The sequence below is a fragment of the Peromyscus leucopus genome, chromosome 5, assembly GCF_004664715.2.
Source record: "Peromyscus leucopus breed LL Stock chromosome 5, UCI_PerLeu_2.1, whole genome shotgun sequence".
In the NCBI taxonomy this organism is placed as follows: Eukaryota; Metazoa; Chordata; class Mammalia; order Rodentia; family Cricetidae; genus Peromyscus; species Peromyscus leucopus.
Window position 1 is genome coordinate 142,696,560 of NC_051067.1, and position 13,497 is coordinate 142,710,056.

Genomic DNA, 13,497 nt, shown 5'->3' on the forward strand with positions numbered 1-13,497 from the left:
CACAGGTGTGAGGAGAGTGAGTCTCCCCACGTGTGCAGAGGAACAGGCACATTTGGGGTTCTTTTCCCCTGGCTTCCTTTTCTGGGACACCCTGAAATTCTAAGTCTCTGTGGGCTTCACCCAGGCTTCTCATTGGGATGTTTTGACCAGTCTTGAGCTGGATCTACTTCGTGTCATTTGTACTGCTGGTGCATTCAGAGGAAAACCCAAGTAACCATGCAGGGCAGTTCACACAACCTCCTTTGGTTCCTTCCTGATTTGGGTTGTTTTTCTTTTTTCTCTTTCTTGCTGGTATGTGTATGTTTCCCAGAAGCCATCTATTGTCACTATGAAAGTTCACTTGATAATACTAATTCATCACTGGAAAATAAGAGAATATATGGGAATAAATTATGCCAAGAAAGCACTCTCTTTCTCTTGGGCTTATTGACTATTTGTTCCATAAACTGAAACAGTGTTCTACCAATCAGGAAATTATACTCAAATCTTCCTTTCTATGAAATTAACCTCAAACAAAGATTTATATAAAATTTCCATGACTCATTACACTATTAAGCACAACTCCTCCTCCTGTCCCTGGAAGTGTAAACAGCTTGTCCACCTTGTTTCCCAGGGGCTTACACAGCACTTGACATGGTCTAGGTGGGCATCTTTCATGTGGTAGTTCATGTGGAGCCCAGCTCACTGAGCAGAATGAAGATGAAGAACTCCAGTTTTCAGTTTTGGAAACTGAGCAAAGAGAGGTTAGAGATGGGCAGAATCTGGATTTGGATCAAGTCATTTTGATGTTGTTAGAGTTTTTGCCTCTCTCAGTTTTCCCTACTCCAACAAAATCAACTTAAGAGAGAAAGGATTTATTTTGGCCCACAATTCAAGGTGTAATCTACCATTGTGGGGAAGTCAAGGAAGTTGGAATCTTAAATAGCTAGTCACATTGTATTCAAAGCAAGGAACAGGAAGTGAATGCATGCTGGTGTTAAGCTCTTCATTTTATAGAGGCCAGCATCCCTTGCTTGGGGAATAGCCCCGGCCACAGGTAAGATGGATCTTTCTACACCAATTAACCAAGTCAAGATAATCCCCCAGGGATGCTCCTCTCCCAGGTGAGTCTAGATTCTGTCAAATAGGCAATTACCGCTAACCATGAAAACATCTGTTTATCTATCTATCTATCTATCTATCTATCTATCTATCTATCTATCTATATCTACCTGTCTTCTATCTATCTATCTATAGATACAGACATGGTCTCACTGTCACCCTGGGCTCAAGTGATCCTCCTGTATGTGTATACATATACCATGTCTACATGTACATACTGCCACATTTGGCTGAGTTTCTACTCTTTTTTTGGGGGGGGGGGCTTCGAGATAGGGTTTCTCTGTGTAGCTTTGCACCTTTCCTGGAAATCTCTCTGGCCTCGAACTCACATAGATCCACCTGCCTCTGCCTCCCAAGTGCTGGGATTACAGGCGTGCACCACCACCACCCGACTCATGTTTTTAAATAGTAGTTAACCTACTGGTTTACAAACCACTTCAGAAATAGGAACCAGATGTTTTCTGTTGTGCTAGATACCCAGAAGAGACTCAAGTGAAGCTTTCTATTATAAATTAGGCCCAGGCAGTGTTAATTTTCCTTCTGTGCTATACTTTCATGGTGTGGTATTTATATTTCTAATAATTGTTTCTTTCTTCTGCCTTATATTGCAGCTAGTAGTATATGTACTTGATATGCCTATTGAATTGTAAGATCATTGAGGAAGAGACCATGCAGTTGTCATTGTTGCTGACATTTTTCTTTACCCTGGCATCTAGCCCATACTGAATAAAATTCATAGACGTGACAACCAAGTAGAAACTTAAGTTAAGGAGCCAACTATGAAAACATATTGGGTTTAGAAAAGCTCTAGGTAGATTTGGTAGTGAAGACAGAGGCCTTTAAGTAGTGAAAAATAGCAAGGAGGCACACTGGAGTTGGGGAGAAAAATGGAAAGACAGTGATGGTAGTATGTGTGGAAGCAGGTAATGAAGAACCTTCGAAGATATGGTAAGAATTTGGGCTTATAAATCTGATGGAAATCATTGAAACATTTTTCTAGAGGAGTGACATATGAATTATATTTAAAGGGTTCGATCTAGACGTTGTAAAGAGAATAGATTAGATGAGGAACAAGAATAGAACCAGGGTGGACAAGATGGCTCAGAAGGTAAAGGTGCCTGCTGCCAAGCTGGACAACTTGAGATTGATCCTCAGCACACATATGGTGGAAGGAGAGGACCCACTCCCCAAAGCCGTTCTCTGAACTCCACTTATATGCTGTGGCAACCCTCCCCCAAAGAATAGAACCAGAGCCGGGCGGTCGTGGTGCACGCCTTTAATCCCAGCACTCAGGAGGCAGAGCTATGTGGATTTCTGTGAGTTCGAGGCCAGCCTGGTCTACAGAGTGAGATCCAGGACAAGCACCAAAACAACACAGAGAAACCCTGTCTCAGGGGAAAAAAAAAAAGAAAGAAAGAAAGAAAAAGGAAAAAATAGTAGAATCAAAGAACTATAGAACTATTTTTTTTTCTTTTTTTTTGGTTTTTTCGAGACAGGGTTTCTCTGTGTAGCTTTGCGCCTTTCCTGGAACTCACTTGGTAGCCCAGGCTGGCCTCGAACTCACAGAGATCTGCCTGGCTCTGCCTCCCGAGTGCTGGGATTAAAGGCATGCGCCACCACTGCCCGGCCTAAGAACTATAGAACTATTATGGAGCTAATGAGATAATTCAGGTCAGGGGTTGTCTGATTAACTTGGGGATGGAGTCATATCATAAGTGGTATGAAGTGTTTAGAGTCTGGATATATTTGACATTAGAATCTAGGAAATTTGGAAAGAACTTTACAGGGTCTGCAAATTTTCTATGGTTTTAGTTTAAACAGCATGGTGAATATATCTATATATAGATCATCTATATCTAAATCTATATCCATATCTCTATGTATTTATCTATCTATATCTATATATCTCTATCTCTGTCTATCTGTCTTTCTGTCCATTATTATACGTGTGAAGAAACTGACTGTGAATAAGGAATTCTGATAAGTTTTGAAATAGTGTCTTGGTTGCCTTTATTCTAGTCTTATATTACTTCTAAATATTTTTTTATTATTAATTTTATCTGTAGGTTGGTAGTTAGTATTTGTTTAAGAGTTCTTTCAGGATAAGGGCCTGAGCAGGGGTACTTTAAGAGTCCTTGAAGGGTTTTGTTATTTTGTTTTTCTTTTGTATTTCTACTATAAAAATGCTCATAGACCCCTCATTAGCATTAATGATTTACTAAACAAAGTGGAAAAGATTCAATCTCCTCTTTGGCCTTCACATTCTGTAGGGAAATGTTTTGTGTTGTAGTTAAGATAAATTGATAAATACTCGTCTTAATTAGGGTGTTTATTGTTGTGAAGAGACACCATGACCATGGCAACTCTTATAAAGAAAACATTTAATTGGAGTGACTCACTTACAGTTTCAGAGGTTCAGTCCATTATCATCATGTTGGGGAGCCTGGTGGCATGCAGGCAGACGTGGTGCTGTAGTAGCTGAGAGTTTTCCATCTGGCAGGCAACAGGAAGTCGACTGAGACACTGGGTGGTATCCTGAACATAGGAAACCTCAAATCTGCCCCCACAGTGACACACTTCCTCCAACAAGGCCACACCTCCTAATATTGCCACTTCCTATAAGATTATGGGGGCCAATTACATTCAAAGCACCACAACACTAAATTATAGTTTGTCCTTTGGAATGCAGTAGTTAAGGATCACAGAATCTGGATTTGGACTTTTGGTCATCTTATTATTTTTGTATAAATATCAGTAATCATTTTACCCTTTACAGCCTTAGCTTTCTTAACTGAAAAATTAGAAAAGCTCCTAATTATCTCAGGATTATTGTAAAAAATTGTAAAAATTGAGTTATGATCATCTGTGCTTAATACACACATCATTCAGGTGTTAAAATTTCATGAGGTCCGAATCTCAGTGAAGCCTGTGAGTGGATTATTTGTGGAAAATTCTGTACTTATATATTGCTTCAATATGTCCATAAATATACACATCATAAAAATGTATAAGTGCAGAGAGTTGATCAATAGGTGCTAAATAATAGTAAGAAATAAAAAGGAAGATCTGTTGCATGGTAGGATATTGGTGAAATTATTAAGGCCACTCCACATAGTTAAAAGGAAAGTTTATTAGTGGCATAACTTACAAATGAAGGGATAGGTAGGTCGCAGGGTCTGGGGAAGATATATCACAATCCAGCGGTGTTCTCTGGAGCTCTGCTCAGTCAACCTCCACCGTCCAGGGTCCAGGAACAGAGAGAGCTGGCCATCCAGATCTCGGGTCTCCAGGGTCCTCCCTTAGGCCCGACTTGTAGGTGTGACAGTTACTGAAGCATCAATGGGGGTTGGAACTTCCAGATCAAAGCTGGAATGGCTACCCACTACAGTAGGATGCCTATAGATAATGATATTGTATGTATATTTCACAAAGCTAGAGGGATTTTTGTGTATTTTTCACTATAAAAAAGTAATAAATATTTGAAGTGATAAACATGTTTAACTTGATTTAAACACTGAACATGTATCTGTTTTGAAACATCTGTATCTCATACACATATGCATAATTCTATCTTTTATATGTTATTTAAAATGAATGTAATGTCTAAAAGTATGTGACTGAGGAGAAATGCTTGTGTTTACTTTATAGGTATTGGTTTGCCTTGAGAAAGGGTTACCATGTGGTTTTCAAACACAGCAGCAGAACGAGGAGTTTTACGGAGGGACAAACGGATCCTCACAAAGAGGCTATAGACGCAGCCACTGACTTGAGCATGCTCAGGCTGTTTGAGACCTACCTGGAAGGCTGCCCACAGCTCATTCTTCAGCTCTACGCCTTTCTGGAGCGCGGCCAGGCAAACTTAAGTCAGTGTAAGTCTTTCTTGATACCCCTGGCTAGAGATCTTATCATAGCTGTATAAATCTCAGGACTGTTCTAGAATGTTTTAATCCTAAAAATGGCGTTTTCAAATGAAATTTAGCAACATGCTTCAAATATTAAGAAATATGTCAAGATATAATCTCTATTTCTGTTCTTTATGTTCCTTCCCTTGTCCGCCTAGAAGGGACACTGCCGCTGTTGGTTGCTAGACAATCCTTCAGAGAACCTGGAAAAAGTGTATGCTATGTTTTGTTTTATTTTTTTTCCCTGTAAGACAAAGAATATAGCAATTGGCCTTTTGTATTCAACTGTACATCCTCAGAGCTGTACAAATCAGTACAGGGAAGGTTCCCTCATTCTTGTCACATGCATCATGCTACAAATGACAGATAAACCATAATTTACCAGCCACTCTGTTCTTTATGTTAATTTAGATTGTTTAAAAATATCTGACTATAAAATGATGTGACAAGCAAATTTTTGCAAATTTATGTTATGATTCTGTCCTTATCTTTGTTTTTTCTTTTCATCTTTTTTAAAATTTAAGATAATGTTTTCATATGCTATATCCTGAATACAGTTTCCCCTCTCTCTACCACTCCCAGTTTACCCCTCCCATCTAGACCCACTCTCTTTCTGTCTTTCCCTAGAAATCAAACAAGCATCTAAGGGATAATAATAAAATACAATAAGATAGAAAACCAAACAAATCAGAATAGGACAAAGTAAACAAGCAGAAAGAAAAGAGCCCAAGAAGCAGATATAGACACAGAGACCCACTGTTTACACACTCAGTAATACCATAATATATGTGCGAAGGACCTGTAGGGTAGTAGATAGATAGATAGATAGATAGATAGATAGATAGATAGATAGATAGATAAAGAGTTAAAAATTAAAAGAAAGAAAGAAAAAGCCTTGGTATGATATTACGAGACAAGGAACCTCCAAAGATGCCTTTGAGCTCATTTTCTGTTGGCTGCCTACTGTTGGGCATGCAGCCTACACTTAAGAGTAGTTTATTTCTCCAGTGAGACTCCCTTGGAGAAAATTCAATTTTCATTTGCAAGGGGTTGTCAATTTGAGATAGCTTCTGGGTAGGGATGGATGCATGTGTCCACTTTATTGCTTTTTCTTCTTAAGGGAAGAATTTGAAGAGTTAATTTAAAATAGTAGCTGGGCAGTGGTGACGCACACCTTAATCTCAGCACTTGGGAGGCAGAGGCAGGCAGATTTCTGTGCATTCAAGGCCAGCCTGGTCTACAGAGTAAGTTCCAGGACAGTCCTGTCTTGAAAAACAAACAAAACAAAACAAAAAAAAGATAGAGAGCAAGCAAGCAATTATCTAGCAATAGAGAACTTGATAAACAAATTTCTGTAGACATTTAGAATAAAACATATAGCTTTTAGAAGAGTCTTTTCAGAGAATTTTAATGATGTAAGAAAGCATTTATAAGATCAAATTTAATTAAACTTGTTTATAAGGATTTCCATATATATATATATATTTTAGTTTTTCGAGACAGGATTTCTCTGTGTAGTTTTGGTGCCTGTTCTGGATCTCGCTCTGTAGACCAGGCTGGCCTCAAACTCACAGGGATCTTCCTGGTTCTGCCTCCCGGGTGCTGGCATTAAAGGCGTGCATTGCCACTGCCCAGCCCATCAATGTATTCTTAAGGATACAAAGAAATGACTAGAAAGAAACATGTTTGGATGAAAGTGTGCCAAAATATTAAGTATGGCTGCGGTTGGTAGTGGAAATTTGAATGATTTTTTTTCATCTTTTTTGTTTTATGGATGTTATTTGATGATCATAAAAATTACTCAAAATGTAAAAATATTATATTATGCCATGAAGAATATCATACATCATGATCAAATGAGCTTCCTTCCAGACATACTGTGTTAGTGTAATGCACTCAATTCAATAAATGTAATATGTTATATAAATAATTTAAGGAGGAGATGCAGGAAAGATTCTGAAACATTCAACATACCTTCATGATGAAAATCATAAAGAGATTAGGAATGAATGGATCATACCTCAAATTGTAAAGGCCATATACAATAAACCTATAGCCAAGATTGTACTAATAGACTAACTGAAAGCATTAGCTCTAAAACTGGGAATGAGACAAAGATTCCTACTCGTATCTCTCTTACTCAATAGAGTTCAAAGTCCTAGTTAGATAAACAAGACATAAAAGGGATAAACATAGGAAAGGAGGAAGTCAGGCTGTCCCTAATGCAGACTGTATGACTCTATACTGTAAGACTCCATAGAGTCTACCACAAACTTTAGACCTAATAAAGTACTTTCAGTAAAGTTGTAGGACACAGAATCAGTACACAAAGATCAGAACTCTTCATATATACCAATAAAGAACTCACAGAGAAATAGATTAGGGAAAGCATCTCATTTATAATAGCTTACAAAAATAAAGAACCTAGGAATAAACCCAATTAAGGAAGGAAAACCTCTACAATGAAAACTCAAGCCATTGAAAAACAGAAACCAAAGATGATGCTAGGAAACGGGAAGATTTGCCATGTTCCTGGCTTGGCAGATCCAACGTTGTGAAAATGGTTGTGTCACCAAAAGTAATCTACAGCTTCAATGTGATTTCCATCTAAATTACAGTGTCATCCTTCCTTCACATGACTAGTAAAAGTAATCTAAGAACTCATGGGGATCCACCAAAGTCCACACAACAAATGTCCAGTGCAATAATAAGGAGGAAGAACACAGCTGGAGTTATTACAATAACTGATCTCAAGTTGTACTGTCAAGATGTAGTAATGAAGGCAGTCTTGGACAGGCGTTAAAACAGATAGGTAGACCAATGGAGCAGAATAGAGGGCCTGGAAATAAACCAATAAGCTATGGCTGCCTGATGGTCGACAAAGTTGTCTAAAACATGCAGTGGAAAAAGACAGTCTATTCAAGAAATGGTGTTGGCTTGGCCTAACAGTGCTCCTGCAAGAGCCACAGATATCTGAAAACAACTGTGCTGTGGGATGTTCTGTATGTCCTGTGGGAGCCCTTCTTGGGTTCTTTGTGGTGTTACCCAGCAGGTCCGCATAGAGGATGATTAGGACCATGGGCCTGAGTGCAGGTGTCTGAGATGGTCTGCACTTGGCTGTGCTGGGGGATGGTCTGTATGTCAAGTTGTTCTGATTGATCAATAAATAAAACTTGATCGGCTGTGGCTAGGCAGGAAGGATAGGCGGGACTAACAGAGAGGAGAAATAAAAAGACAGGAAGGCAGAAGGACTGACTGCCAGATGCCGCCATGACCAGCAGCATGTGAAGATGCCGGTAGGCCACCAGCCACGTGGCAAGGTATAGATTTATGGAAATGGACTAATTTAAGCTATAAGCACAGTTAGCAAGAAGCCTGCCATGGCCATACAGTTTGTAAGCAATATAAGTCTCTGTGTTTACTTGGTTGGGTCTGAGCGGCTGTGGGACTGGCGGGTGACAAAGATTTGTCCTGACTGTGGGCAAGGCGGAAAACTCTAGCAACACAACTGCAATACCAGGCGCAAGACACCCCCTTTCCAGTTGTGGCACAATATAGGCTATTGCTGTTGTCCTTGTTTGTCTCCAAAAGGTAGAGCCAATGCACTATTTCTGAAGATACCTGGCACTTTAGTAAAAGGCCAGGAGGACCCAGGCGGGATCTGACTTGAAAGTTCTGCCTCCCCACCCATCCCCATTCCCCTTCTGCCCGAGAACTAGCTTTCATAGTGCTGGAACTTATTATGCAAGTTTCCAAGGGAGGGAAGCAGCCAATATTCCTACCCAACTGTAATACCTATGAATCACAACTAGGATGGCATGATAATCCTAAGGGTGCAATAGTGATTATCTTGGCAGTAACCAACAGCTCTCTAATTGGACTTAAGGCCAGCTCAACAGGAGGAAAATCATGTGTGTTCTACCTAGCCAACTACCCAGGACTAGTGAGGTCAAGGACCGTAGAGGAGAGCTCCCCACTGTCATCTTACTAAGCATTATAATTCCTAACAGTATTTGCAATATTTGTCCTTGTACCCACAGATAAATGGAGCTCTCACCCCTCATCAAAGAACCTTCTCTTTGCAGTAGATACTGTTACAGAGAGTCGCAACCTTGTTCTAGAACAAGTGATTGTGAGACACCCAGCCCCAGCTGATGCGTCTCCAACACAACTCCCACACCTAAGGCTCAGGGAACATTGCAGAAGAGTGAACAGATTCTTGTAAGAACCGGAGGTCCAGGGAGTCTGCTGTGAGATGTGTTTCCTAGAAATGACAGGGAGGTTTCACCCACAATACCTCAACAATATGGCTGCCTAAACCAAACCCGAAGAAGTAGAATACCAATAGACATGCTAACGTGGAGCGGGGAATCTCACAGGGCCCCATCCGTAGCAATGAGCTCCAGGCAACTAAGGAATTCCGGGACTGGGAGAAATCGTCCCGGTTATCTAATACCGAGTGGTCAGTCCTGAACTCGTGTACATACAAGCAACACTAAATGAATTTATATATTGAGGCATGTGTGTATGTGTGCGTGTGTGCATGTATAACAGTAACAGTTTTTTTTTAAAGGCCATGATTCTAAGAGGGAACAAGGCACAGGGTATATGGGAGAGGTTGGAGGGAGGAAGGGAAAGGGGAAATGATGTGTTTCTTATTAAAAATATATAACATTTTTAATAATAAGAGATGGTGCTGACAAAATTGCAGAGTCACCCACAGAAGAATGAAGTGAGATTTATATCTTTTACCTTGTACAAAAATCAGTTCAATGTGGAACAAAGACCATAATTTAAAACCCGAAATGTTGAAACTGCTAGAGGAAAACAGAATGGTGTAGTCGAGGACTTTCTGAACAGAACTCTAGCAGCACAGGAGCTAGCCTCCAGAACCAACAAATGGAGCTGCACAAAATGAAAAAGGTTTTCCACAGCACAGGACCAAGGCCAGGTTCCAGAAGCCATAAGATGACTCGACTGTCTCTAACTCTGGTTCCAGGAGACCCAGTGCCCTCTTCTGGCCTCCATGGGCATCAGGCACATGCAGGCAAAACACCTGTAGACATAAGATTTGAAAAAATTAAAAAGTCACTGGGCAATTTAGGGGAAAGTGATATTTCAATTAAACAAGAGGAGAAAGTAAGATCCAGCTCCATCGTGTTTTGTGCCAAAATCCAGAGAGGAGAAAGGTGTTTTTAAGGCCCTGGCAAGAAACACACCACTGAGAGCTGACTAGGCACGTGTAGACCGTGGATGCGGCTCAGCGCCACTCACACTCTGTCTTCTCCTCTGACTACTTCGTTCTGATTTCTCATCTATTTGAGAACATTCTCTGCTTTGACAGTGAGGTTAGAAATGGCTTGCATTTCCAGAACAGCAAGGAACTTTTTCTTTGAGTGTTTGTTGGGAGAAAACAGTAAAGATGTCAAACCTCTAGAACTTTGTGAATTTCAGAGTATATTTGTTCACGTGACTAAGTGCTTATAGGTTATGAAAAATGATTTTTTTTTTGAGCTGAGGACCGAACCCGGGACCTTGTGCTTGCTAGGCAAGTGCTCTACCACTGAGCTAAATCCCCAACCCCGAAAAAGGATTTTCTTCATGATGTATACTTATGTCAAATTTCTGCTTAACTGTCTAATACCCCATTAAGCTACTCTCAGTGAATTAGGTATGTGTACAAGGTCAAAACCAAATAGTGTAGAAAACGTGACTTATAGTGTTTAGCCAAAGTATTGTTACTGAATATATTCAAGATTATTCTAAAGCAGTATGATATCATTCACTAACATACCAACTTTCAGACAGCTTTAGTTTCAAATTTCAGTCCCATCACTTTCCAGTTGCATGATAAGAATCAAGTAATGAATCTCTTCAAACCTTGGCTCCCCTAATGCCATGTGGAGATATCAAAATCTACCCTCAAAGTATTAGATAGTAAACTGCCGGACGTGTTGGTGTGTGTCTTCACTGCTAAAGCATGCATGGCACATGCTAATTTACTATTACTATTCTTTTTTGTTTTGTTTTGTGTTTTGAGACAGGGTTTCTCTGTGTAGTTTTGGTGCCTATCCTGGATCTCGCTCTGTAGACCAGGCTGGCCTTGAACTCACAGAGATCAGCCTGACTCTGCCTCCGAGTGCTGGGATTAAAGGCATGCACCACTGCCACCCAGCTTCTATTACTATTCTTACTAATATTAGTGTTACCATTCCTAAACCAATATGTCTTTTCTCTTTTGTTTTGTAGATGCAGTCATCATGATTTCCTGCTGTGCTATTTCTTGGTCAACAGTGGATTATCAAGTAGCTTTAAGAAAATCCTTGCCTGATAAAAATCTGCTTGGTGGACTCTGCCCCAAACTCACATACCTCTTTTATAAGTTGTTTACCTTGTTATCATGGGCTCTGAGTGTTGTGCTTCTGCTCTTTATGGACATGAAGGTGGCTTTGTTTCTGTTGTTATTTCTTTGGCTCATGGGTTTCATTTGGGCATTTATACAGCAAACACAGTTTTGTAATTCTCTAAGTATGGAATTCTTATATAGGATTGTTGTTGGATTCATCCTTGTGTTTACATTTTTTAATATCAAGGGACAGAATACCAAATGTCCAATGTCTTGCTATTATATTGTAAGGGTGCTAGGCACTCTGGGAATCTTGACTGTGTTCTGGGCTTTTCCTCTCTCTATTTTTAATTCAGACTATTTTATTCCTATTAGTGCTACCATAGTTCTCGCTCTTCTCCTTGGGATTATTTTTCTCACTGTTTATTATGGAATTTTTCACCCAAACAGAAATGCAGAAACACAGTACGATGAAACTGATGGGAACTCAGCACAGAGAGATTGTAGAATGAGATATTTTCTAATGCACTAAGTTATGAATTTATGAGAAATGTTTTATTTTTGTTTCATCACCTAGTAAAGAAAATGTTATATGCATGCGTTGTTTCTTATTTCTGTCACCTTTAACTTGAATGAGTTATGGTACATGGTAAATAAGACCATAATAATGTTTTATTATTTAAAATAATTTCCTTTTTATGCTGCTGTGAAAATTCATTGTTTACTGATTATTAGCTTTATAGACGCATTTTTATTAGTATATAAATAGTTATGTATAACAATGGGTGTCATTATGGCGTTTTCATAAATCACATAATGCACTTCAGTCAGGTTCACCCCTGATCCCTCTCTGTCCTGATGACCCCCCTCTTCCCAATTAGCTTCCCTACTTTCATATCTTGGTTCAGTTTAGTTTTTTCTTTTCTTTTTTTTACGACCCAGTGAGTTTCATTGTGGTTGTTTACAGGAACACCGTCACTTTATGCCCCTCTCTCTTCTCATCAGCCATAACTGACTGTGAGTCCTTACTGAGGGGTGGGCCTCTCAGTTCCATGATCCCTCCACGACAGAGTGTCGATGGACTCAGTTTCCTGTAGATATTACAGCGACTGTGAGTTTCAGGCTGTAAGAGCCATGTCAGACTAAAAAACTGTTCTACACCACTACCTCCTTCCTCCAGCTCTTACAAGCTGCTTTATAATTTTTACATGGTAATTCTAATAGCCCAGGTCATTCTGGGATTGGTCTCCATTTGCTGCTTTTTTACCTTGGGTCTGGGACACATTTTTTGTTTCCTTGTACATATACTAATTTTGAATTGTGTCTTGGCTTTATGAATAATCTTTACCAGACCCTTTTTAACTTTGAACATCTTAATTATGTTTATTTGTCTTGTGTGTGTGGAGGTGGGACATGTGGGTGGGACTGGAGGGTAACCTTTAGAGACGGGCTCTCTCCCTCATCATGTGGGTCCAGGGGGTTGAACTTGGGCAGTCAGGCTTGGCAGCAAGAGTTTTTATCTGCTGAGCTGTCCTGGCTGCCTCATTTCTCAGGGTAGTTTGATTTTCCTTTTGACAGTCAGCTTACTTGAATTTTAAATTTTGAACATTAAGTAATGTTTATCCTTCGGTGGGCTGCTTGGATTATGTCCTTCACATTCAGAATTCAGAACTAGCATAGTTAGTATATGGAGTGATTTCTCCTCCGTGTTAGTTTTCTCATAAGATTTTCCTCCCCCCTTTTGAGCATCTGGGGTCACAGCACATTCTGTCACCTGGGCCTTAAAGTCACCAAGACTGTAGAAGTTCCAGCAGTTTTTTTTTTTTTTTTTTAAGATTTCTATTTGTGCTTGTAATTTTTATTTGTGTGTGTGGTATGTCTTGTGTACGCATGCTGTATTGTGTGTGTATGCACTTCTTAGTGTAAGGGTGTGCACATTTGTGTGGAGGCCAGAGGTCCCTTTGGGGAAACTTTCCTTGGCCACTTTCTAGGGTCTGTCATTGACCTCGGAGCTCATTGATGTGGCCATTGTGGGTGGCCAGTGAGCTTTCTGGATCTGCCGGTCTCTGCACGACCACCAGCTGCATTCACAAGGGTGTGTCTTCATTCCCAGTTTCCATAGACTCCAGGAATCCACACTCACTTCCT

The 13,497-nt window shown here is 39.9% G+C and overlaps 1 protein-coding gene across 6 annotated transcripts in view; it reads left to right on the top strand.

Annotated features, from left to right (window-relative positions):
- The window catches only part of Xkr9 (XK related 9), a 39,021-nt gene extending 27,075 nt beyond the window's left edge, over nucleotides 1-11,946 (top strand). For all 6 annotated transcript variants that reach the window (XM_037206418.1, XM_037206420.1, XM_037206419.1 and 3 more), the window contains 2 exons: nucleotides 4,750-4,970; nucleotides 11,253-11,946. In XM_037206418.1, coding sequence (XP_037062313.1) covers nucleotides 4,750-4,970; nucleotides 11,253-11,881 — 850 coding nt within the window. In that variant the 3' untranslated portion in view covers nucleotides 11,882-11,946. The remainder of the gene's footprint in view (nucleotides 1-4,749; nucleotides 4,971-11,252) is intronic.
- Nucleotides 11,947-13,497: the final 1,551 nt, after the last annotated feature.